Genomic DNA, 27,599 nt, shown 5'->3' on the forward strand with positions numbered 1-27,599 from the left:
TTGAATTTTATTCTACACATTTGCTTTCATTGTTTTAATTTTGATTTTACTGTTTCATTCTTGTTTTATGTTGGTTGTCCATGGTTTTTATTGTAAGCTGTCCAGAACCTCTGGGCTATAGGGCAGCGAATGAATGAATGCTACTAACTGTTTACCTGGAATCTCCACTTAAAAATGGGAAGAGAATACAGGCAAAGTTACAGCAATATATCCATAGGATATGGATATATTATCCATAGGCTATATTGCTGCTGTCTAAATGTACATGGGTTTGCTTAGATCCCCAGCATACTTCTTTGGAAGCAGATATAAGTTGAATTCAGTGAAACATACTATAATTAAATAGATTGAATAGAATGCTGAATTTGACCAGAGGCTGGGCATCAGTACAGAAACTGGAAGACATCACAGGTGCTTGCTTTTCAGCAAGATGGATAGAATGTAGGAAAGAAACCAGGTGTGATCTATTTGTTGATCAGATCATGGGATATATGTCTTTCCTGTGAAGACTTCCTTGTATTACTAGCCTTTTAAAATGAAGACTGTGTACAGAACTGTAGCTTTGAATATTTCTGATGCCTGTCTGATTTGAACCTCAAATAGTGACTGTTTATAATCAATCTTTGTAAGCCACTTTGCTAGCTATTGGTGCAAGTGCATTCAGACTGAAATTTCATTACTGCAAGAACCTATTTGCCTTTTGTTATTTAACAATAAGAAACTATGGTACAGTTCCAAATCGCATAACAATTTAATTGCATAGTAAAAATACCACAGATGATTTCAGTACCCATTCCATTTCGATTCCATCCCTGCATTCTGAAACAACGTTAATCATGAAGAAATTATGTTCAGAACTTCAAAACACCGAACTCTGGGCTTTTTCCATAATCAGTTTCATGGTACAGTCAATAAACCTTCCAGTCCCACTTCATGAAAAAAATGCTGACTTCTCTGGGTGAGAGACAGGATCAAGGTGATCCATTATTCCTTCTAGTTGAATGACAGGGAACTGTACTTGCTTTTCAAACCATTTGGCTACTGTGAGAAGCTGAGCCTCATGGAAAGCACGGCCAATAAACTGCAGCCCAATTGGTAAGCCTTTGTCTGAGAGTGCTGAAGGAACATTTATAGCTGGCAGGCCTGAAATATAAAATGCATAATTATTTGCATCATCTGGTACGAACACATGATCCAACAGAACAGGAATATATGCACATGACAAATCTTTAGCTTTATAGATTTTCCAAACTGAAATGAACTACTGACATTTCTTTATCTTATTTCTTCTTAAAACAAACCTTTATTACCATTTTGCTTTTACGGCCATTGAGCTGAGTGGTTTCCAAAGTCACCCAACAAGACAAGATCAAATCAATGATTTACAGAAGATCTCTAGCTTCTGAAGGTTGATTTAATATGATCCATCAGATTGGCCTTTATTCTGCACTTGACTAAATGGTCATATTCCAGTTTATATGGTCATCTTGACTACCTCCAATTTTTTGTTTAGTATATTTATATCTCATCTTTTAGGTGACTTACATCATTCTTCTCATCCTCCCATACTTATCCTCAGAACAGCAAACCTGTGAGATAGGTTGGTCTGAGAGCCTGTGACTGGTCCAAAGGGACCCAGTGAACTTCATGGGTGAGTGGAGACTAGAACCCAGACTGCCTGAGCCCCAGTCCTGCACTCTTAACTGCTACACCACACTGACTTTCAACATTTGATAAATGTTTTAAATATATTACATCATGATTTGACAACAGCTGTCAATTTAGTGCTGTATGCATAACTAACATGAAGATGTGTTTTGAAAATATCCCACCTTCCATTCAAGTCCAATGATAAAAAAGCAGAACTCATTTCACTTTTATGGGACTAGGATACACTTATTTTTTCAGAGGCTAACAATCACAGAAAGTGGCTTAAGCATACACAAAAGTATAGCACCACATGCTCTTTATTCAGGAATCAAGAAGAAGGAACAGAAACAGCTCTACTCCAAGTCCCTCCCTCATCTCAATCATGATGGGCTAATCAATATCTACATGTTGAATTGTCTCAACAAGTAGCAGGCCTTGTCAAAAGCTAATTAGAACAGGTCAAAGTATAAATAACATCATACAATAAAGCTAGAGTAGCTCTTTCCTGCCTGGTAGCAAAATAGTTGCCTTTCGTCCAGAAATTCCAAGAAGTATAGAATTTCTACTTGATCCAGTCATTGCATTGGTGACATATAAAGAGATAACTATTTAGCTAGGACTGAACGCTAGTTTGTGATATCCTAAGCATTTATCATATATTTAAAATATTTTAACTTGCCTTTCAGGATGCACTGCCATCACAAGGAGGCTTACAGTATTATTAAAAAATGTGAAGGTACAAATCACAATTAAACAGGCTCAAATGCCAATAATAGGAAGCTAATGCTTTTACAGCACCTGATACAGGCAGGAATAAATGTGTCTTCAGGTGTTACATAGAAACAGAGCTAGTCAGAAGGGGTGTTCTGACTATCTAGACTAGACAGGGGTCAGACTATCTCCCGGGCTATCTAGTCTGACCCCTGGCTCCAGTTGGCTCTGCTCATGACATGCCTACCATGTGTATGACTAGCCTATTTTTGAACACCCGCACTGATGGGGCTTCAACCAGCTTCTGCAGAAGCCCATTCCATACCCCAGGGGTCCTAACTGTCAGGAAGTACTTTCTGGCATCCACCTTGAATCTTGGATCCCTGAGCTTTGCCCCATTGGAACACGTCCTGCCCTCTACTGCACGGGAAGAAGAGTCATGACCCACCTCTGTCTGACACCCCCTCACATACCTGTATGTTGCTAACAGGTCCCCTCTGAGTATCCCCTTCTCAAGGCTAATCCATCAGACAGTGCATTGGTCTATCCCAAAACTCCTCAATTTCTTAACCAGGATATCATGTGGTACTTTGTCAAACGCCTTGCTGAAATCCAGGTAAACCACATCGACTGTGTCCCCTCCATCTAGCCACCTTGAAAACTTGTCATAGAATTCCACAAAGTTCATCTGGAAGAACCTGTTTTTGCAGAAGCCGTGTTGTGTGGCCACCAATCTCCCTTCCCTATTTAGGGACTCTAGAGCAGTCTTTCCATTGTCTTTCCCAGAATGGACATAAGGCTAATGAGCCTGTAATTCCCCATGTCCCCTCCACTACCCTTTCTGACAAATGGGACCATTAATGCCACCCTCCAGTCCTCTGGAACCTCACCCGTTCTCCATGAGGTCTCGAAAAAGGAGCCAGCAGTCATGAGAGTACCCCTGCCAACTCCCTAAGTACCCTTGAGTGTAATCTATCAGGGCCTGGCACCTTTGTAACATCCAGTGCCCTGAGGAGCTCCTCGACTTCTAGGGGAGTGACCCTAATCTGTGCCCCTAAATCCCTGGCCTCATCTGATTGCCCCATGCAGATCTCCCCCATCCCGCTTTGGGGAGAACGCATAGGTAAAATGGTCACTTAGCATCTGTGCCTGTTCCCTTACATCAGTCACCATGTTGTCACTTTTTTTAACTGTCGTTATGAGGCCATGCATATTTTCCTGGGGGTGGGGAGAGTTGCAAAGGTGTGGAGCCACCACTGAGAAAGCCCTGTCCTCAGTATCTGCCAGCCAGATGGCTCTATGAAGACCTCGACAGTAGGTCCTCTGATGCTGATCTTAAAGCTTGGGTAGACTCATATAGGTGGTCCTTCATGTAATGTGATCCCCAAATGTTCAGAGCTTTAAAGCTATGACTTTGAATCGAGATCAGAAACTAACAGGAAACCAATGTAAACAATGCAGAACAGAATGAATATGTGGACTGTGGACCTGAGAGATCCAGGTTCTAGTCTCCATGTAGCCGTGAAGCTCACTGGGTGACTCACTGGGCTAGTCAGAAACTGTCAGCCCAACATACCTTACAAGTGGTTTTTGTGAAGATAAAAATGGACTGGAGAACTTTGAAAGCTGCCTTTGGTTCCCCACAAAAGGAAAAGGGTGGGATATAAATGCAGTGTAGTCGTCATCATCATCACCCAACAAGTGTACAGTTGGACTGTCTTCAAGGGCAACCCCATGTAAAGCATGTTACAGTAATATAGTTTGGATGTAACCAAGGCATCTGTCAGTGTAGCTGCCCAACCTTCTAGATGGGTTGCAGCTGCCAAATCAGCCTAAGCTGGTAAAAGGCACTAAAGTGGAGCTTGAGCTTTTTCAAACAGAAGCAAGTAATGTCAAGCTGGCCAGAGCTCATCAGATGTATCCATAGTACCATCACATTTAATATGTTTGGAGTTTTCCAGGAAGTTGGGTAATTAGACTCATTTAATTGTTAACCTAGCAGAACCAAATCCTGAAGCTGCTCATATGTTTCTGAGATGAAGTCTTAATATATATCCTGTGAATCTGCCATATATATTGCAACCATGGAGGATATGGGGTGGATGCAGAATAAAATGGTCCTAGACCACTTTGATATGTTTTATTTTAGGGCAATATTTCAAGAACCTTATTTTCCTGTTGTTTGGAAGTCTCCCATAATGCTGCACAAAGATGATGGATTGCTTTAAACAACTGATTCAAGAAATGAAAATTATCGTTAACAAAAGTGTTAGACTCATGCACACTTCCTTACCAGCCATGTTTACAGCCTGAGTGAAAATGTCATCCTGCACGCTGCGGGTTCTGTTGTCTTCTTTGATGAACTCTGCGTATGGCACAGAATGGCTCAGAGTAGTTGGAGTGAGCAGAATATCAACACCGGAACTAAATAGCTTTGTAAAATCAGTGGCGATGAGTCTTCGGACCTTCTGGGCTTTGACAAAATAATTCTCATAGTTCCTAGAGGGGGAAAAGGGTTTTGTGAGAACTGGAAACAGTGAAGTGAGTCATTGTAGTCTTGTAGCACAGATGGGTGGGTAACAATTGCAATAAAACATTCAGTTTCTTGAGCCTACTGCTAAAACTAAATGCATGCGTCAAAGTACTGTGGCAGCAGCCTTGACTTTTCAACCAAGCATACAAGCGATCTCCATTCTCAGAAGTGAAGTTTATTCCTAAAAAGTTAGTCATGAAACTTTCAGATGACCAGTTTACTCGATGCTAATCTTTTTCCCAGTGTTAGTTTAGTATTATCATTCTGCCAAGGGGTAAGGAATTAATAAAGCACAGTTGCAGATATATAGTACTGTTCACTGAGCATGGGTCATGTAGCATTGGACCTAAAATCTTGTTGTAGGTGTTTTCTCATGCTGTGCCATGTTATTCATGTACTATACTTCTACTATTAGCGATCTTTTTCACCTTCACCATGTACTATTAGAAGGATGAACAAAAAAGCCACCCACCTTTCCCTGCCCATCTTTAATTGTCAAGTGCTACTGATCCTAGTATATCACTGAAGACCTTTTTGAAAGTGTTTCTGTACCATCATATTTTAATGAGGTTAGGTCTGAAATGATTGCCATAATCCATTAAGAAAGAACATGCTGGATTTCCTTTAGATTTCCCTGTCACAGATCACAGGCTAAACGGTAGCGTGACCTGAATGAAGGCACCCATGTTTACTCAGAAATTAAGCCTCATTGAGTTTAACAGCACTTATTTCCAAGTGAACAGTCAAAGAATTATGAAATAGCCATTTCAATCAGTAGTTCATGCAATCCTAAATATTTATGTCTTGTGTATAATAACCACAACACAGATGTCAGAAACAGCTGTGGATATGTTGTGGCAATGCACTGTAACAGCAGGTGGTACACTCCACCCTAATGTCAAGAAATAACACTCCGGGAAAACTGAGCTAAGTTTAAGTATTTGGTAAGCGTCCCCTTCTTAGCATAGAGCAGAAGGGTGATTCAAAACAGTGGTCTTTTCTTTTCCTGTATATTTTCCTGGCAAGGCTGAGGTGGCTTAACCCTAACCCTAACCCTCACACAGGCCAGAGGAATTTCTGGCAGGAGTTCTTCCAGCCCCACCTGGAGATACTGGGGATCGAGATGGGATCCTCTGCAGGCTAGGCATGTCCTGGTAATAGAGTGGCTTTCTTGGGGCAAGGGATGTAAAACAACGATCTGGGTCCTTTCTGTTCAGTCATCTAAATGGGGCTGATAGGATGAAGTCAAAACCTGACCTGCTAAATCAGGAATATACAGCCAGGTTCCGCCAAATGTTCTGAAATATTATTCCCATAATCCCTCACCGTTGGCCACAGCTGCTGGTCGCATGTGAGCTGTAGTCCAAGGCAGCTGAAGGGCAGCAACGTGCCTGTCCCTGAGGTAAACCACTCTTACCTATTTGGATGCCAAGATCTGAATTAGAAAAATTAAAATATATGTTCCTGACTAGGAGGGGACACAGCAGAGAAAGAAGAAAAAAGTCACCTATTAGGTTATGCACTATTTTAGAAAACAGTCTTTTGCTGCCTGTTACAACTACAGCAGTATCAGCGATAATAATATTGCCTTAACTAGGTGGAAAAATCTGTCTGGCATGAGTAATTTCACCCTTAACTGAACAACAAATAAAATGCTGGCTTTGTAAGTTTGGACTTTAAAATGTGCTGAACTTACTGTTTTAGCAAGAAGTAGTTTCCTGATAGAATTCTTCCCCTTACAACATCATTAAAACCTTCCCGGCGTGTTGCTGCAATCAAGGCTTCAGTGGACTCGTCAGCAGTGCTGCGGTGTCCTAGCATGAAAAGTTCCCAGCAATTTGGAAACACATTTAAAAAACTATTCCAAGTTACTTCATGAATAAACAACAGGGATGAACATACTGTACAGAATAAAAGTATTTCAGAGGTTCTGATACTGTTGATATATACAGCCATGTGTCAGATATTCTGTTCATTCATGGACAAGAAAGTAAACTCTTCCAAACAGGTTTCAACAGCAGATATCTGGGATAGCTATTCAGACTACAGCTGGGCTGAATTTTCCTTGCTGAACTTTCTTTGCTTTCTGGCTTGAAAACAAACATCTGAGGAGCCTGAAATCCTCAGCTAAAGAATCTTGGAAGTGTACCTTTTAAATGCTTTTCCACACATTGTGGTCTTGGAGCAATTATATTTCTCAAATAATTCAAATTTTTTAACATTGACATATATACAGTAGAGTTGTGTAGGCACTGTATTTTGCCTCATGATAGTCACAAATGTTCTGAAGACGGGCTGTTCCACTACATAAACATTTAGGATGAAGTGTGCTGAAAGTTAACACTCTGCATTGCAAAGCACCACTGGTCTAGCAGCATCAGTTACAGAGGCAGAATGTTTTACATTCCAACACAAATGTTTTGAATTAGGGCCAAGACTTGTTCAGCTTTGTTGTTCCTCCATCCCCCACCCCCAGAGCAAAATCCTGGGAACAGGAATTTGGGAGTTAAGGTGTCAAACTACAATATTTCAATTGACTTGGCAGTAAAAAACACACTGAGAGAGTGAAACCAACCAGGACTCATTGTCTTTGATCAGGAAGTAGAGATATTTCAGTAACACTGTATTCCCTCATCAGTTGACCTTGAGTACAGACTAACAATTGAGCTGAACAATGTATGTACTCTGTGCTGCAGTCAGAGCACGCTCTTCAAAGGACACAGCTGAGACAACATTTCTCTCATAACAAAAACATGCTCCCAGGAATAACAATAATATAGACACTTCATCCACCAACAGACCTCACTGAAGTCCATAAGAGACTTTCCATAGCACAAAAAAAGCTTTGGCAAAGATCTAATCTTTCTCTAATTACAGGGCACATCAGATATGTTGGCCCAGAGTTAGCTCTGTGGCAGGTTGTGCATTTCTCTTGACACCATTAATAGAGCTACGTTTACTCAATTAGCCTCATGCTGTGTGCTGTAACTCACAGACAGGAGAAGATAAAAGCCCCTTCCAGGTATTTCTTCCTTTGGTTCTGAATACAGGATGCCCAACACCACTGCATACTACACAGCTTGTTTGCTGTTGGGTAACAGGTCTTAACCAACTTTCATTATTCTTTAAAATATTGACGAGTGATAAACAAACAATCCCTATGTTTATGCCTGACTGTGGCAGTTGATCCAAACCAGGCAGCTGCCGGGCATTATGTTCTTTTTTTTTTTGACTCTGCTGTGTGTAGAAACTGCTTTGTCCAACAACTTCAGACACCAGCCATTTCCATATAAAATGCCACTGTACAACCCAAACAAGTAGCAAACTAGGCCTAGCCTAGGTAAGAAGAGCCCTATAATGGGTCTTTGTGGGAAAGGGAATTGCCCTTCTCCCAGAAATGGGGCATCATTCCATGATCCTTAGTCAATTTTTTTTGCTGGTATCTCAGAAGGGTGAGGAAGTATACCAAAGCTAGGCTTGATCCCAGTGGAACCTTTAACCTTTCTGGGCCATAGATAGCTGCCTGACCTTATTGAGTGCTGGCCCTTACATTGAGTCAACCAACCCATACACCTGTATCCACAAATTCCATTTTCATCTTTTATGCCTTGAGAAAGGATGGGCAAGGCAGGAGAAGTAGCACTGAGTTTTGTGCCTTTGCAAGGAAACATTCTTCTCTTTCTAGATGTGTAATCTGAACAATGCAAACATCCTTGTAATTGTACCCTGGGCCAGTTCTACACATAATTTTGGTACAGACATAGCAAAGAATGCTTGTCAGCTTTGGACTATGGTAAACACTGCCTATTACTGTTCTTATAAATCTGGCCAGTTACAGAAGCCTACACAGATCTTATGCAGCTCATGGAATGCCAATTTAGATAAATACTCATATGTGATACCATACCCCAGCTATCCTCGTTAATAAAGTTTTTATTACATTGGCAGGAAATGAATGTGCTTATCTTACATATGTCTTTGAACGAGAGAAGCCTTACCATACCGCAGACCATCAAATCTGGCCATGTTTGAGGCTACTTCTGCTGCACACAGCACATGGTAGCAGACAATGGAGTAACAGGTATGAGGCAGGCTCACATCCATCACTTTGGCACCTGCTTTCTCAAAGAGGTCAGCTGCCTTCGACCACACTGTCAGAGTTTCGTTTGACAATCCTGGGATATTGTATTCCTTGAGAATGGAGGAGAGGGGAGGAAGCATAATTCCACAAATGTACATGCATTTTCTCATCAGAGCTGGAATTCTCAAAAAATACTCAATGGTATGGTGAAGGAAACTCCTAAGTGCAAATAAGCATTTATCTTTCTCTTTTTCTCTCTTGCTGCCTCTCTCTTTGAATATTTTCCTTCTTTTCTTTCTAACTTTTCCTTTTAAAAATTACTATGGAATGTTTCCCTTGGCAGAAACTTAGGGCAACATTTAGTGGCAGACTCAATATCAGCTGGCAGGTTGCTTCAGAAGTCAGCCTGTCTTTGTGACTTGACCTGCGAGTGACTGGGATGAATTCTAGCCCAGGGGAAGAAAAGCTGGGAGCTAACTGACAACAGCAGAGTGAAGCACTCCTGCGACAGTTTTTCACCAGCCTTCAGGCAGACCGAGGGGTTTTAGGGTAGTAAAAACGGTAATAGGGGTAACTGACAAACCAATATTGAGTCTTTATCATCTGTGGTGAATCATTATCACATGTAAGGCTCAATTCCACATTCAGGGATGAGCCAAACACCATAATGATGCTTCTGCCTCCCCTCCCACCCCTGCATAAATCTTTCATTAAAATATTCCCTCAAAGCAGAACAAACCCCCACTTAGAAGTTGGGCTTCCACATCACTGTGGCCCAATGGCCTGGTGCCTTGCTCATGCCAAAGCCAGAATGGGTGACACTTGCCTAAGCAGCCAGTCTGGTGTAGTTTGTCATGTAAGCTGAACCATCATGACTTATTGGAGGGGAAACAACCCTCTAATAACTCATGGGCTGTTGTTACATTATTTCAGGGTTGTTTCTCTTAACAACAAGTCAGGTTGCCCAGATTCAGATGTCCAAACACTGCAGCTTAAGTAAGCTATTGCAGATATTTTTAGATAACCATGAAAAAACATGATGTGCACATGGTGGGCATGTCGTGAGTGGAGCCGGCTGGTGCCGGAGGTCAGACTAGATGGCCCAGGAGACCCCTTCTGACTCACTCTGTTTCTATGTTTCTAAAACATAGAAACATTAAAACAATAATAGAACAATAAGGATAACAATAGATTTACATAATACTCAGACCTTACCATTTCACCTATCTCCTTTGGTTTACCTAAGCGCTGTCGAACAGAAGGAGTTATATGTTTCCACTATTTACTGATAATGAGGTTTTAATTGCAGCCAATAATACATTTAATAACTTAAAATTTCCTTGTGTTTGTAATTGCATATTGCATGCTTTACAGTTTCTATCCCATTTTCAGTCTTCTGGTGTAGAAAAAGATAGCATGATAAACTGTAAGTGTTTGAGTTATATGCTTGTCAACAAATTGTGTTCGCTTTGTATTAAATAAAGATAATACTGCTTTCAATTATTCAAAGAATTCAAAGTATTCCTCAACATATTTGGGTGACAGGCATTCAGTGAGTGCTTCTTATTCCCAAAATGTATGGTTGGTAATGGAAGTCCCAAAAGAAGAAACGCTCTCCAAGGTATATATTCATTCCATCTAAAAGTGTTGAAGTGGTGCAGACGCAACATGAAATGTTACATATTTACAGAGCTGAATGGTAATGAATGATATATAGTATTATTCCTTAAACCAGGAGCAGGGAACTTGTGGCCTTCCAAATTTTGTTGGACTGAAATGCCCTCGTCCCTGACCATTGGCCATCACCTGAGTGTGTTCGTCAGACAGCAACCGGCTTCCTTAGACCTGTCTTAAGCAGCAGTTCAACAGATTAAACATATCACTGTCAAGCCAGAAGTGATAGGATACCATGACTATTTTGTAATTTAGGTTCAAGGTTATTTTTTCCTGCCACTCACCAATTGCATGCCACATACCTTGGGTATGCCTATGCAAAGATTCTTCATATCTAGCAAATTGGGGAGCTGAAATGGGTGAAAAGGGTCTTGTACTGTGGTTGAATCTTTTGGATCATGCCCTGCAAGAACACCTGAAAGACATAAAAAGGCTAATTAGCTAGAGGAAAGAGAGAGGGTTACTGAATTAAACTATCTTTGGGATAACTGCTTAGGGATATCTATAAGTGTGTGTGTGTGTGTGTGTGTGTGTGTGTGTGTGTGTGTACAGTACCTAATACAGTGGCTGCATCATCCACACATCTGGTTAAAATGCCAGGAACATCCATAGAGTTAACAAGTGGAATGAGACCGTGCCGGGACACCAAGCCATAGGTTGGTTTCAAACCAACAAGTCCACAGTGAGCGGCTGGATTTCTAGTGGATCCTCCTGTATCAGATCCCAGGGCCCTGTGGTGAGGAACAAATAACGGCAATCAGAAGCAACCTCTGTATCGCACCCCATCATCTTATCATGTTCCCAACAGATGATCAGGCTCACTGGGGCATGCCTGCTCCTTCCTTCCCTCTCAGTCCTCAAGCAAGGATCCCAGTGCCCTCATGGCACAACCTGTCTTTTCTCCCTCATCCCCTAACAGGGAATGTGACAGGTATACTTGTACCCAAGCCAGTTGCTGCAGCAGAGATAAGACAAAAGTACAGGGCAAAAATCACACATTCTGAAATGAATATATCACTCCATAATCTAAAAAGAGACTTTGCTGTACCAGCAAATGGTATCACTGAAGCACCAAAGAATTGTGGCCACTCAGTTTTTTCTGTACAGGAACCCTCCTACTTGACTGAAAGAAATTGCTGAAGGATGTTGCCGACTATTTTATTTATTTATTTAGCAAGCTTCTATGCCGCCCCGTTCACCGAAGCCTTGGGGCGGCTCACAAAGTTACATAGTAGTTACATGAATGACATTAGCTGGCCTCTAGTGGCATCTGTGCCATTCTTGGCCAGAAAGCATTACAACACCTATGAGTGGCATATCTTCTTCAGGCCCCTCTCACCAACCACATGCATCCACCAATCTGTTTCTTGTTTTTACTAAATACAGTGAAACAAGATGGTACTTACCTAACAGTAACTTGTAATCTCTTTCCACTGAATATGTGGTTACCTATAAAGTGCTTGTTCTAAGACAAAAAACACTAAGTAGCATTGATTTAACCTGTCTGTGAAATGCCTAGCAGAAGGGCCTTCTTGCATCAGTGATACATGCTTGTTATGAAGAAATTCAGCAAGAGTACGGTTCATATCATACACAGCTCCTTTTTCTGGAGTTACAGGAAGCATCTTTCTGCCACTCTTCCTCAGTTAAAGCACAGGAGGCCCTAACAGATCAGCAACAACAGAGAATGGTTGGAAGGCACATGATACGGTTCCGTCATTAAGAGGTTGGACTACTATGCCAACATTAGAGACCATCTGCAGGCCATCTACAACATAGTGTGAGCTTCTTGGGAGATCTGAGAGCAATGAATGTAACAAAAATGCCTAGAAAGACTTAAAATTATATTGTTGCAATGGGTTACGGCTAATATTAGCCCTGCTCAGAGCAGATCCATCAAAGTGAGTGGAACTCAAGTTATTCATGTCCCATTCACTTCAGTGGGTCTACTCTAATTAGGCTTACACTGGATCCAACCTACCTTTCATTAATAGATTAGATTTTTGTTCTGATAGTCAAACATTTGGAATAAAACACAGTGGACCCAATCCAGTCAAAATTAAGCAATCTGAAGCCCCAGTGCTCTAAATGGGTCAGTCAACTATGTGCTTAGATCTCTCAGATAAAAACAAATAGGATGTCAAAGCTGAATTGTGACATAATGTTTGGTTTAAAAAAAAAACAAACTAGCAAATCCTTCTAAGTTTTTTAAAGATCAATTACTGGTGTCAGCACAGCTAGGTAATTTAGAAGAAATCCAAGGCATGAAGAGTGTTGGTCTGACAGTCCTGCACTGCCTGAATTATTAGCTCATGCTGATGCCAGCTCAAAGCCTGGGATAAAGGGGTATTTTGTTGTAAGGGATGAGATGCAGTAGATAGCACTTAATCAAAGTACCTTCTGTTTTCCATGGGGATGAGTGCCTGTACATAGTGTTGATCTCACAGCACTTTTCAAGGAGGCAAGCTAAGAGAATATCAGTAGTATCCCTTACTCTGGACTGCCATAATACATTCTTTCCAAGCAGCACAACATGCTCAGGCATGATTTAAGGCAATTTTTTGAAGATTTAGATCTATGTATCTATATATCTGTGGACTTTATGCCATCTCTGCTCCTCTTTTATATAGAACAGATCTTAATGAAAGACAACGCTGTACATGGATTCAAAACTGCATTTAGGGCTTAATCAAATGCTGTTCTAATGTGGCCTCAATCCTTATACTGCTCTTAATTAAAACTGTTTGAAAAAGTCTCTTACGCAAAGCTTGTGAAAGATGATACTGCTGCAGCGCTGCCACCGGAGCTCCCTCCAGTTATCAGCCAGCTGGTGTCTTCATTTATAGCACTGGAGTTCTGTGCACACTTTTCTCTGTACTGCCGTGAGTAACTCCAGGGGTTTCTAACTGGTCCAAATGCCCCATCTGTACTTCCAGAGCTAAAATGAGAAAATTGTGGAGGAATGAGACAGAAGCTCTTTAGTTCAGCTATAAATTTTGCTATCCTCCCTCTTTCTCTGTTTCAGGCATATTTTCCCATAACAGAGTCCTCACAGCCAACCCCCTTTTCCAAAACAGAACCCTAATTATCAGTCAGACGTAAGTCTTCATTTTAGACAAAGGAAGAGTTCGCCCAGGATTGGGCAGGCTGGAGCCCTTCAAAGTACTTTCCTGTAGCCTTCAAAATGTCCTCTGCCTTTGGAGACTTTAGCACTCTGGATGTAAACTACAAGATTTCAGTTTATTTAGCCATTACAACCTCTATGACAGCATTGCTAATATCTGGTGCCCTCCAGATATTTTGAAGTGCAACTCTGATTATCCCCAAATGCTCCCCATGCTGGCTGAAGCGCATAGCACTGAGGTCCAGCTATCCAAAGGGTGCCAGGCTCAGAAGGTCATTCTTGGGTTGATGGATGGGAGGGACAACCTGCTCTCATATAATCTATCCTCTTTCAAAAGCCTGAATAAGGAGAGCCATCCACCCCAGAGTGACCTTCCTGTTGCTGTCATTATAGATATCCTTTTTAATTAACATGTATGGTTGCAAAGCCAGGCTCCAAATTGTGTGGCCAATATCTGCTAAAATTTCCAAGGAAGACAGGAGTTGTGTGGTCTGAGCTTCAACATCCCACAAAGCTTCTGGCCCATCCTTATGTTACTACAGGAGAGTAGAAATGATGCAACATAAAAGGTATATGGCATGCTTAGCTTAACTTACCCCATAGCAAATTCATCTAGGTTTGTTTTTCCAAGAAGCACAGCTCCTTGATCCAACAATTTCTGAATTACTGTTGCATTGTAAGGGGGGATATAACCTAAAAAAATGCAAAGACTGGATTGGCTTAAGGTAACCTTAAGACATTTTACTGTAGCTGTTGAACTTTATAATTTGGTTTATTTGTATACCATCCATCATCCTAAGAGCTTCCAGGCACTTTACAACATAGTATTTACAAAGATAACATTCAAAGAGTAATATTAATACTTTGGACTATATCTAAGATCGCATGAGTGGGCTTCCACTGGCACAATTGACTTTCCTCATCTTCTGCTCCCTCTGCAGCTACACCCTCCCATCCAATCTCCTGTAAAATCTGCTCGGGAGCAGATGCCATTGGGTTTGCCGGCAGCACAGCTGGATTTCACCCACTACAGCCAAGCAGGCCAGCAATAATATACAAAGATGCATACGCTGAAAAGGTCTGGGAGAACAAAAAGATAGTTGCAAGGAACCATAATAATATCCAAGAAAGCCTCTCCAAGAGGGAATTGCATAAGTAGGCTTAGCACCAAAGAGGCCCTCTCCCTGGTCACCACCTGCTTCAGCTCAGATGGTGGCAGCAGGACCTGGAGAAGTGTCTCAGTGAACGGCCTCAGCATGTGGGAGATGGGAAGAGGCATTCCTTCAGATCCCAAGCCAAGTGGGGCCTCAATACCTAAATTCAGTCCTCTGAATTGCGCAGGAAAGAGAGCAGAGGCCACAACTGTTCTTTAAGACCTGGTGAAATATGGTCTCAAGGCCTGGTCCAAGTCAGTAGCCCAGCAGCAAGACTACCAAGTGCACAAGGGGTGCTTCCAGAGTAGACTTTACCCTGCCACCTGGCCTCAAACACAGAATTTTACAGGGGCTCCAGGAATTGGCATCTTCATCTTATGAGAGGATAGCAATGTTTTCCCACAGCTTCTCTTGCATTTTTTTCTTTCCACAAAAACATCTGCTTAGGAGAAAAAGTGTCATAATGCTACTTGGTGTTTTGTTTGGTCGCGCTAGGAAAACTCCATTTGGAAACCCCCAAAGATTCTAGTATCATGCTCAATATTGTTCCTAAAGTTATGTTTAAAGTCTTATAAAGTGCTAATTCGGCAAAGAATTAGGCCCCAGATAGACATGATCAGTGTGCTTTTAAGTCCTAAATATGTCCCTGTCAAAAGTTTCTTGGATGCATTTAAGATAGCTTCAGATAAAATAATCCAGTGTATCTACTCTTTAATAGGGTTTTCTGTAAGTGGGACTTGGGATTCCAATTCAAGGGCATTGGCTCATCTTACAAACTCTACCTTTTAGCATATTGGATGCGCATGTCGTCTCAATACCAGCCGAGCTGAAGTTGTCTTTAACAGCAATTGGAACTCCATCTAATTTGCCCAGTGCCTGACCTATATTATGAATAATACAAAGACATTAAATTAGTGCACAAAGCAGGGGTGTTGAACCTAAGGTCCTTTGAACTGACTCCCATTTCCCAAGGTTGTGCCCTCTTTCTCCTAACCATTTCATGATTTTCTGGCTTTCACCATTTTCCCGCCACTCTTCAAAAGCTAAAATGCCTTCCCAAAAAGTTATTTACTGGCAATAAGGAGCAGAACCAAAATACAAAAAAAAATCAGTATATTTCAGTTTAAAGCTCCCAAGAGCTTCTCCAAAACTGAATGCAGCCATCAGCTGAAGAATGTCAACATCCCTCGTACAAAGAATTGTACAAACAATTTTATTTAATACTGTGATTCTTTTTCCACATTGCCTGAACAGGTGCCACGACTGAAGCTGCTGGGCAAGCTGATCTGGAAAAGGTATGGAAGGGACATGCCCAGATGCCTCTCATCATCACTCTAAGCACATCCTTCCTCCTGCCTATTTGTTAGCCACAGCTATGCTAGGGGACTGCAGGTGGCACAGTGGTTTAAACTGCTGTACTGGTTGATCGAAAGGTCGCCGGTTCAAATCTGCACAACGGGGTGACTTCCTGTTGCTCCGCCCCAGCTCCTGCCAACCTTGCAGTTCGACAAATGCAAAGGTACCACTTTGCTGGGCAGGTAAGAGCGTTCCGTGCACTTCGGTGTTTAGTCATGCCGGCCACATGACCACGGAGACTGTCTGCAAACAAACGCTGACTCCCTCGGCTAGGAAACGGAGATGAGCACCGCCCCCTAGAGTCAGGCATGACTGGACTTAATGTCAAGGGGAAACCTTTACCTTTACCTTTATGCTAGGTGGGCAGTGCTGCTGTAGCCATGGCATCCCTTAAGACACTGTGCCTGGGAATGTGACAGGTGGCCTGTCCAAAAGCAACTCTTTAATTGGGGGCAGGTGGCTTTAGGCACAGGGATCCACTTGGTTATTAGAGCCCCAAGTCCGCCAAACAGAGTTCAGGGACAAAACAGTGGTCCATGCAGCTGGACATGTACTAGCAACATGCTCAGGCTAGGAATTTGCAATCAGTACCTTACAGAGGTCTGCTTATAAGACGGTAACCTATCTGCTTTGTGGGCGACATTGATATCAAACTGTAAAGAGTACACATTTTCTATCCATAGTTACTGATGTTAGGGAAACATTATAATTTCTCTTCCTTATAAGAGAAAGCCATGTTTTCTCTGAGAGATTCTAAGTGTTCTCTGTGGAGAAAATGATAAAATGTGACTTAGTGAATATAATGATATAACTGATCAATTTGAATCCAAAAAAGCTCAATAGAAACTGTTCTGATTTTGTATACAGTGGTACCTCAGCTCACAAACACCTCAGTTCACAACCAAATCAGGTTGTGAACAGAAATTTCAGAAAAATTTTGCCTTAGATCATGCACTCAGGTCACGAACATCACATCAGGTGATGATTGCAATCACATCCCTTTTCCCTGCACAGGCACGACTGCGGTCGTGCTCGGGTGGGGGTGGGGGTGGCCATGATCACGGTCACGCTCGTGCAGGGAAGACGGGTGTGATCGCGGTCATGCTGGGGGTGGGGGAGATGGCCATGGTCTTTGTTGTTCTTTGTCAATTCGTTTCAAATTTTTGTGATTAAAAAATGGCTACAGAACAGATTAACCTTATTTACATTGAACCATATGGGGAAATTTGACTTGGGTCATGACCAATTTGGGTCGTGACCAGAGTCGTGGAATGGATTATGTTCTGTGTGTTCTGTATGACTGTTTTCAGTAATTCTATAATTTTGGAAACATATGAAATGTTACGAATCTATAAACAAAATTTTTATTAATGCTAAAATTTCACCAATGTTCTGCTTTCATTGAGTAGCTATGGAAAACAATTAGATTTTATTTATCACTAGGTTCTCAAGGTAGGGTTAGGGATAGAAAAAGGAGGTGGCCTGGCATGGTTCTGATGGTTGGAATGTGTTTAGAATGGGCGGGATTCTTGAGCTGGGTAGAAAGAGCTATTCTAGGAAGGTTTTTTTAAAAACTACACTCCTTTCAATGGAACTTTACCCCTGTGTTAGGGTTAGGGGCGTGCACCAGGGTAGGGTGACGGTTAGAAAAATGAGGTGTCCTGGTACAAATATGATGGTTGAAATGCATTTAGAATGGGCAGAAATGATGAGCTGTACAGAAAAAACTACTCAAGGAAGGCTTTTTCAAAATCGCCCTCTTTTCAATGGAACTTTACCCCTATATAAGGGTTAGGAGTGTGCACCAAGCTAGGGTTTGTGCTAGAAAAACAAGGTTTCCTGGTATGGTTCTGATGGTTGGAATTTGTTAACAATGGGCAGAAATGATGAGCTGGGCAGAAAAAGCTTCTCTGGGAAGGCTTTTTCAAAATCGCCCTTTTCAATGGAACTTTGCCCATATAATAGGGTTAGGAGTGTGCACCAAGGTAGGGTTAGGGTTAGAAAAACAAGGTTTCCTGGCATGGTTCTGATGGTTGGAATGTGTTCAGAAGGGGCAGAAAGGATGAGCTGTGCAGAAAAGGCTACTCTAATAAGGCTTTTTAAAAACTGCACTCCATTCAATGGAACTTTACCCCTTATTTTATTTAAGCGTCATTTTAATTGTTAATAGTATTTGCTTATTTCATCTGGCAGGGCGACTTATCTTATATTGTTACTTATTTTATATTGTTACTTAATTTATATTGTTATTTTTTGTATTTTAACTTTATGTTGTGAGACGCCCCGAGGCTTCGGCGAATGGGGCGGCATAGAAATGTTTTAATAAAAATAATAAATAAAAAATATTAGGTGTGCACCAGGGTATGGCATGGTTGTGATGGCTGGAATGTGTTCTGAAGGGGCAGAAAGAATGAGCTGTGCAGAACAACCTACTTAAGGAAGGCTTGTTCAAAATCGCCCTCTTTTCACTGGAAATTTAGTCCTATATTAGGGTTGGGGGTGTGCACCAAGGTAGGGTTAGGGAAAGAAAAAAGAGGTATCCTGGCACTTATTTGATGGTTGGAATACATTTAGAAGGGACAGCAATGATGAGCTGTGCAGAAAAAGCTACTCAAGGAAGGCTTTTGCAAAATCGCGCACTTTTCAGTGAAAATTTACCCCTATATTAGGGTTAGGAGTGTGCACGAGAGTAGGGATACAGTTCGGAAAACGAAGTGTCCTGGCATGATTCCGATGGTTGGAATGCTATTACAAAGGGCAGAAAGGATGAGCTATGCAGAAAAAGCTACTCAAGTAAGGGCTTTTCAAAATCGCACTCTTTTCAGTGAAAATATACCCCTATATAAGGGTTAGGGGTGTGCACCGGGGTAGGGTTAGGGTTAGAAAAACGAAGGTGTCCTGGCATGATTCTGATGGTTGGAATGTGTTTAGAAGGGGGGAAAATGATGAGCTGGGAAGAAAAGCTAGTCTAGGAAGGATTTTTCAGAATTGTACCTCTTTCAATGGAATTTTACCCCTATGTTAGGGTGAGGGGTGTGCACCAGGATAGGGTTGGGGTTAGATAAGCGAGGTGTCCTGGAATGATTCTGATGCTTGGAATGTGTTCAGAAGGGGCCGTAAAGATGAGCTGGGAAGAAAAACCTACTGTAGGAAGGCTTCTTCAAAATCACACTCTTTTTAGTGGAATTTTACCCCTATTTTAGGGTTAGGAGTGTGCACGAGAGTAGGGATACAGTTAGGAAAACGAGGCATCCTGGTATGATTCTGATGGTTGGAATGTGTTTAGAAGGGGGAAAAATGATGAGCTGGGAAGAAAAATTAGTCCAGGAAGGTTTTTTCAAAATTGTACCCCTTTCAATAGAATTTTTACTGTATATTAGGGTTACGAGTGTTCACCAGGGTAGGGTTACGGTTAGGAAAATGAGGTTTCCTGGAATGATTCTGATGGTTGGAATGTGTTTAGAAGGGGAAACAATGATGAGCTGGGAAGAAAAAGCTAGTCTAGAAAGGATTTTTCAGAATTGTACTCCTTTCAATAAAATTTTACCCCTATATTTGGGTTAGAATTGTGCACCAAGGTAGGGTTAGGGTTAGAAAAATTATGTGTCCTGGCATGATTCTGATGGTTGGAATGGTATTACAAAGGGCAGAAAGGATGAGCTGGGAAGAAAAATCTAGTCTAGGAAGGGTTTTTCAAAATCGCTGTCTTTTCAAAAGAACTTTACCCCTATGTTAGGGTTAGGAGTGTGCACCAAATTAGGGTTACAGTTACAAAAACGAGGTGTCCTGCAATAATTCTGATGGTTGGAATGTGTTTAGAAGGAGAAAAAAAGATGATCTGGGAAGATAAAACTAGTCTAGGAAGGATTTTTCAGAATTGTACTCCTTTCAATAGAATGTTACCCCTATATTTGGGTTAGGGTCGTGCACCAGGGTAGTGTTAGGGTTAGAAAAACTAGGTGTCCTGGCATGATTCTGATGGTTGGAATGCTATTACAAAGGGCAGAAAGGATGAGCTGGGAAGAAAAAGCTAGTCTAGGAAGGCTTTTTCTAAATTGCCCTCTTTCAGTGGAAGTTTACTCCTATATTAGGGTTAGCTGTGTGCACCAGGGTAGGGTTAGGCATAGAAAAACGATGTGTCCTGGTACGAATTTGATGACCGGAATGCCTTTAGAATGGGCAGAAATGATGAGCAGTGCAGAAAAAGCTACTCAAGGACGGCTTTTTCAAAATCACAATCTTTTCAGTGGAACTTTACCCCTTTATTAGGGCTAGGGTTGTGCACCAAGGTAGGGTTAGGGTTAGAAAAACGAGGTTTCCTGGAATGATTCTGAAGGTTGGAATGTGTTTAGAAGGGGAAATAATGATGTGCTGGGAAGAAAAGGCTAGTCTAGGAAGGATTTTTCAGAATTGTACTATCAATAGAATTTTACCCCTGTGTTTTCCCCATTCTAAAGGCATTCCAGCAATCAAATTCGTACCGGGACACCTCGTTTTTCTAACCCTAACCCTACCCTGGTGCACACCCCCAAACCTAATACAGGGGTATATTTCCATCGAAAGGAGTGCAATTTTTTAAAAGCCTTCCTTGAGTAGCTTTTTCTGCCCAGCTCATTATTTATGGCCACTGTAAACAAATTCCAACCATCAGAATCATACCATGACATCTCGTTTTCTAACCCTAACCCTACCCTGGTGCCCACCCCTAACCCTAATATTGGAGTAAACTTCCATTGAAAGAGGGTAATTTTGAAAAAGCCTTCCAAGAGTAGCTTTTTCTTCCCAGGTAATCATTTCTACCCATTGTAAACACATTCCAACCATCAGAACCATGGCAGGAATCCTTGTTTTTCAAACCCTAACCCTACCCTGGTACACACCCCTAACCCTAACAGGGGTAAAATTCCATTGGGAAGAGTGCAATTTTGAAAAAGCGGTCCTTGAATAGCTTTTTCTGCAGAGCTCATCATTTTTGCACATTCTAAAGGCATTCCAGCCATCGGAATCATGCCAGAACACCTCATTTTTCTAACCCTAACCCTAACCTGGTGCACACCCCTAACCCTAACTTAGGTGTAACGTTCCATTGAAAAAAGGGCGATCATGAAAAGCCTTTCTTGTGTAGCTTTTTCTGCCCATCTCATCATTTCTGCCCCTTCTAAACACATTCCAACCTTCAAATTGTGCCAGGACACCTCATTTTACGAACCCTAACCCTACCCTGGTGCACACCCCTAATCCTAACATAGGGGTAAAATTCCACTGAAAAGAGTGCAATTTTGAAAAAGCCTTCCTAGAGTAGCTTTTTCTTCCCAGCTCATTATTTCTGCTCCTTCTGAACACATTCCAACCATCAGAATCATGCCAGAAAAACTAGTTTTTCAAACCCTAACCCTACCCTGGTGCACACCCCTAACCCTAATATTGGAGTAAATGTCCATTGAAAGAGGGCGATTCTGAAAAAAGCCTTCCTAGAGTAGCTTTTTCTTCCCAGGTAATCATTTCTGCCCCTTCTGAACACATTCCAGCCATCAGAACTATGCCAGGACACCTCGTTTTTCTAACCCTAATCCTACCCTGGTGCACACCCCTAACCCTAATACAGCGGTAAAGTTCCATCGAAGGGAGTGCAATTTTTAAAAAGCCTTCCTTGAGTAGCTTTTTCTGCACAGCTCATCCTTTCTGCCCCTTCTGAACACATTCCAGCCATGAGAAGCATGCCAGAAAACCTTGTTTCTCAAACTCTAACCCTACCATGGTGCACAGCCCTAACCCTAATGTTGGTGTAAAGTTCCATTGAAAACAGGGCGATCATGAAAAGCCTTGAGTAGATTTTTCTGCCCATCTCATCATTCCTGCCCCTAATAAACACATTCCAACCCTCAGAATCATTCCTGGACACCTCATTTTTCTAACCCTAACCCTACCCTGGTGCACACCCCTAACCCTACTAAAGGGCTAAATTTTCACTGAATAGAGGTCTATTTTGAAAAAGCCTTCCTAGAGTAGCTTTTTCTGCACAGCTCATCATTTCTGCCTCTTCCCAACACATTCCATCCATCAGAACCATGCCAGGACACCTCATTTTTCTAACCCTAACCCTACCTTGGTGCACTCCCCTAACTCTAATATAGGAGTAAACTTCTATTGAAAGAGGGCCATTTCGAAAAAGCCTTCCTAGAGCAGCTTTTTCTTCCCAGTTCATCATTTCTGCCCATTGTAAACACATTCCAACCCTCAGAATCATTACAGGAATCCTTGTTTCCTAACCCTAACCCTACACTGGTGCACACCCCTAACCCTGATGTAGGTGTAAAGTTCCACTAAAAGATTGCAATTTTGAAAAAGCCTTGAGTAGCTTTTGCTGCACAGCTCATCATTTCTGCCCATTGTAGAGGTATTCCACCCACAAATTCGTACCAGGACACCTCCTTTTTCTATCCATAAATCTACCCTGGTGCACACCCCTAACCCTAATATAAGGGTAAAATTCCATTGAAACGAGTACAATTTTGAACAACCCTTCCTAGACTAGTTTTTTCTTCCCAGCTCATCATTTCTGCTTCTTCTGAACACTTTCCAACCATCAGAACCATACCAGGACACCTTGTTTTTCTAACCCTAACCCTACCCTGGTGCACACCCCTAACCCTGATATAGGTGTAAAGTTCCATTTAAAAGAGGGCAATTATGAAAAACCTTCCTAGAGTAGGGTTGGGGTTAGTAAAACGAGGTGTCCTGGTATGGTTTTGGTGGTTGGAATGTGCTTGGAAGGGGCAGAAAGGACGAGCTGGGCAGAAAAAGCTACTCAAGGAAGGCTCTTTCAAAATCACCCTCCTTTCAATGGAAGTTTACCCCTATATTAGGGCTAGGGGTATGCACCAAGGTAGGGTTAGGCCAGTCGTGGAAAACTTATGGCATGTTTCCTTCGGTTGGAACGCAGAGCCCTCTTTTTCGGCATTCAAGCCAAGTCACCCCAGCATCGACCCAGCATCCCAGCATTGGATAACAGTGTACATAATGGCCATGAACACCCTCTGAATGGAGTAGTGGTGCCAGGCGATGTCGTCATGGACTGCAACTCATTAGCCACAACTTGTCCGAGCTTTCACATGGCCAGTCAGTGCTCTGCTAAGGATGTATTTTTTTGCTTGGACTGGCTGTGTGTTGTATTTTCTAAATTAAAGTCTCTGTTTTCAAGTTTTCTTGTAATGTTGGCACTTTGCGATAAATAAATTGGTTTTGGGTTGCAGTTTGGGCACACTGTCTCTAAAAGGTTCACCATCACTGCCCTAGAACAGTGTGCAAAATTGCATCCCTTTTGTACATGTTTCTTATAACTGCATTTTTGTGCATTTTTCTCCTAATGTGTGCACTGTTGCATTCTCAGGTTCACTATAGGTGAAATACATAGAAAATGCTGCATGTACTTCCATGAGGACTTTGCAAAAAAAAAAAAAAAAAAAAGCAATCTTTTATGGAAAAACAATAGCAGGAACTGCTTAGAAAAGTTTCCTGACAGTTAGGACCCCGAGGGTGTGGAATGGGCTTTCATGGGTGGTGGGTGAGGCCCCATCAGTGAGGGTGTTCAAAGAAAGGCTGGACGTGCACATGGTGGGCGTGTTGTGAGCGGAGTCGGCTGGTACCAGAGGTCAGACTAGATGGTCCGGGAGGCCCCTTTTGACTCGCTCTGTTTCTATGTTTCTTTGTCTCCTAGACCAGGGCCTCCAGTTGCAGAGCTCTTAATTCAACATGTCCTTAAGCAGTAAAGAGGTTGATCTCAAGACTTTCTATTTTACGATGAAGTGCTTTAAACCATCCAGATGGCTGATGGGGGAAGAGTGATTGGATCTGGAGTCCAATGCATCTGGACAGCACTCGATTAGAAAAGGCTGGTTTAAATGGAGCATAAGAGCATCCCAAACATACATGATATTATGTGGCTCTCAGACATTGTGGCAACTCTAGGCAGATTAGACTGCTACAAACAAATGGAATGAAGACCATAAACTGCTGAATCAAAGGCAGAGAGTGAATTTAGCAGTCCATTTTACAATATTAGCAAATAAATGTCTTTTGCAGAAAATGCTAGGACAACAGACAAAAGATCTCAGGACAGAGCAACTGTCCAGCAGGAATACTTTACCTTGTCTGTATCTCTTCTCTGAAGCTGAAGCCTGCTCCAGTGCTGTGTCTTCTGCTACTGTGATATAAGCATTGAGAAATCTGGTGGCTTTTGTTAAGGCGATACACTTTTGACAAAGCTCTGTTGGACTTACTTGGCCTTCCTTTAGTGCTGCAGAAACCTGAAATGACCATGATTTCCAATGTTAGAGGAATTTATAACCTTTACGGAAGCATATGTCTACCTGGTTTTCAAAACAAATGCACTCCTCAGCATAAAATCTATTTGAATGAAAGACTGTGCTTATATACCTCCATATGTCAAGACGTGATTGCTCTGACTGGGCAAGCAACATCACCAGAAATTATATGAAACATAACAATAGACTTTGCAATTGTAAAAAAAAAAAAGGCCTTCAGACTCAAGGTATGGAGACAAAATACAGAATAATATCAGAGTTAATTTAGCAAACAAGCAGATAAGGTCATTACTTGTCAATGGGGTTATCCACAGTTATTTTTTTAGCTAATCCAGAATAATAAAAGGCATATGGGCCCGTCTGTCCATGCATCAGCACCACAGTACCAAACTAGTGAAACCTGGACACCTGAAACATGGCATAGATACTAAAGGAAGCCTAGAGGTGTGGACCTTGGGGGTATTTTTAAAGCATAAATTTTAATTAATTGAAATGGGCCCATGTATAGCCAAATATTCAGCCTGTACAGGCAGTCTTCCCTAACCAGCATATAGCATTCCAGTTTGAAACCAGAGATCATTAGATTTATACTCCTCACACTCCTCCCATTAGAGGCATGGAACAGAAATATCCTTAGCTAGGAGACTATAAGAGTGCACCATAGCAGGGGTTGTACCTGGGAATGCAAGTGGGAAATGGCCTCACTTACATGGGGCAGACACAGTTGTCCCACTCTGACAGCTATGTCTACTTGCTTGAAGGCTTGCTGTATCAAACTAAGGACTATTCGAACTCGTGTGAAGCTGGTTTGCTAATTTCTTCAAAAAGAAACCTGATAGTGTAATCCTAAACATGTCTACAATTCAGTACAAAATAGTGGCTCAAAAGATTAGGCAAGCTTATGAAGAATAAATCTAACAATGGCAATTAGTCATCATGAACAAGAAGCCACCTTACTGAACACCAGCTGCTGTGGAGCAGGATGATAGATGGCCCTTTCTTCATATGTTTACAAGTACATCTTATAAAATAAGTGTGGTTTCCAAAAGACCAGCATATTTTGGAGTGTAACACTAGGCTTTGGGTCAGTGACCACCACTTCTACCTTTTTACCATACACTTTGTATATGACTCCCTGCACAGACAGACTATCCTACTAGTTTTAACCTAGGTCTGGTTTGTTAACTACTAATTCAGGCAAAGAAAGAATACATAAGCTTTCTAGAAAAACACATATGCTTTTTTGAATTCTAAAACAAATGACATCCTTCAAAACAGATCATGTTCTTTAACATACGGGGTATCTTGCAACTCCACAATGTTGTAACTCTATCCCTCTACATTTGCAAACACAAAAGACAGATCAGTGCATTGGGAGGTTACTTGTCACATCACAGGGACAGGAATAATGACACTCCTGTGCACATTTACAGTAAGAAGTATCCCACTCTGTTCAGCAGGGTGTACTTTTCTGTGAGTATGAATTGAATTGTATTCTTTAAGTGTAAGCAGATGGGTGTTTTGTTTTGTATGCATTTGAGAAAAAGAGCTGTGCCATTTCACAGCTTCCCTCTCCATGCACTTACAGAGAAAAATCAGGGCTGTTACCTTATCTTTTGAAACATGCATTCATTGCATCTGAGGTGGACAACTTGTAGGCAAAAACAGCTGGAGAGCTGTTTCTCTAATCAGTCCTAGCCAGCATAGACAAGTGATAAAACATGGAGCTGTAGGCTAAAATCACTGAAGATAACAGGTTGCCACCTCTGGATTACACAGCTGCCTATCTGAAAGAACATTTTGAAAAAAAATACACATGTATAATGAAACAGAAAAATGAGAATCAAAAGGGAAACAATGCTTACATGTTGCCATTAAAGAAAGATCTTTGTACTTTCAAATTTTAGGAAGACTAAAATGTAAGTTTTGATTAACAGAGAACTCATGCATTCTGTGTGTAATGCAAACTTCTGAGAAAACTTTGTTAGAGTACTCCTGCCCATAAATACAGAGGAAAGAGTTAATTTAAGGCAGCCTTCAGAGGCATTTGGATCACAACTCCCAGTATTCCCATCCGACAGGGCCATTGACTGGTACAAGATCGGGAAGGCTGATAATAGGGTAATCTTTCCTAACCGAAAGATCTCCAGATGTGTTGGTCAACCACCCCCATCCAGTACATCTCCTGGGGCTGATAAAGTTATAACCCAGCACACCTGGAGGGTATGTACTTACAGATGCAGGAACATTCTAACTACTATTCTTTCTGATAGCAACTTGATTTTCTTGGAACTGTATAGCCTATTGTACACAGCCTTAAACGTTTCATGCAAGCAATGTAGAAATCCGAGTAAGTAAAAACTGGTAATTTGGAAGGGCAGTCTCCCTCACCAGATCGTAAGAATAGGGTCAAAAGCAGCAGCCACGGATCCAGCCCACTGGTCTAAAACTATCATTATTTTTGCTGTGTGTACTGAGGCATCTTTAGTAATTGCATGACAAACAAAAATAAAGAGAGTGAAGGTCCCCCGCCCCAACATAACAATGCAATAACTGGAAAGTGCTCTGCATGTGGATTTTCTATCCTCCAAGCAACTGTAACTGCAATGCCGGAACAAAAATACGCCTGCCAGGAGCTCAGTCTGCCTAAATTCAGAGCCAACCTGGGAGCAAAACAGAAGATACGGCCCGGGAAAATGAGGGGTGCATAGCGTGCTTCGCCCATCGCGGGGACCAAGACCAGGCCCAGCGCTGCCTGCCCTGCCTCACCTCTTGGAGAGACGCACGGAGCATCTTCGCTCCCGAGCCCGTAGGAAAAATTCGCAAAGCCGCGGGACTTTCTTCATCAAATTAGCACCAATTACTGGAATTGTACGTACAAACTCATGGGCGCAGCCATATTGAAAAGCACGTCCCAACACCAGGGGCGCTGATTGGCTCCTAACTCCGCGGGTCCGGAGTTGCTGCGTTTCTATTGGTCTGGGTGGGAGCG

General features: G+C 41.9%; 1 protein-coding gene across 2 annotated transcripts; it reads right to left on the bottom strand.

Annotated features, from left to right (window-relative positions):
* Positions 1–727: 727 nt before the first annotated feature.
* QRSL1 (glutaminyl-tRNA amidotransferase subunit QRSL1) lies at positions 728–27,512 on the bottom strand. Of its 2 annotated transcripts, XM_044427064.1 has the most exons (12): positions 27,377–27,440; positions 26,216–26,394; positions 24,430–24,589; positions 15,710–15,808; positions 14,370–14,466; positions 13,411–13,587; positions 11,205–11,380; positions 10,952–11,064; positions 8,893–9,085; positions 6,591–6,708; positions 4,655–4,860; positions 728–1,143 (listed from the first exon to the last, which is right to left on the bottom strand). In XM_044427064.1, exons 2-12 carry the CDS (start codon positions 26,234–26,236, stop codon positions 932–934), a joined length of 1,572 nt encoding a protein of 523 aa, XP_044282999.1. In that variant the 5' UTR covers positions 26,237–26,394; positions 27,377–27,440; the 3' UTR covers positions 728–931. The 2 variants fall into 2 exon arrangements, with proteins under 2 accessions (XP_044282999.1, XP_044282991.1); XM_044427056.1 differs by lacking the exon at positions 26,216–26,394 and having other exon boundaries at positions 27,377–27,512.
* Positions 27,513–27,599: the final 87 nt, after the last annotated feature.

Source organism: Varanus komodoensis, unplaced genomic scaffold, assembly GCF_004798865.1.
Source record: "Varanus komodoensis strain SLA01 unplaced genomic scaffold, ASM479886v1 scaffold1, whole genome shotgun sequence".
Taxonomy (NCBI): domain Eukaryota; kingdom Metazoa; phylum Chordata; class Lepidosauria; order Squamata; family Varanidae; genus Varanus; species Varanus komodoensis.

Excerpts from the sequence above, each read along its gene's own strand:
- QRSL1 (XM_044427056.1), bottom strand. The coding sequence starts at position 27,400 with ATGCTCCGTGCGTCTCTCCAAGAG. Across the intron at positions 15,809-24,429 it reads AGAGAAGAGATACAGACAAG|GTCAGGCACTGGGCAAATTA; the intron begins GTAAAGTATTCC and ends TTCATAATATAG. Across the intron at positions 4,861-6,590 it reads AACTACTTCTTGCTAAAACA|GAACTATGAGAATTATTTTG; the intron begins GTAAGTTCAGCA and ends TTCCCCCTCTAG.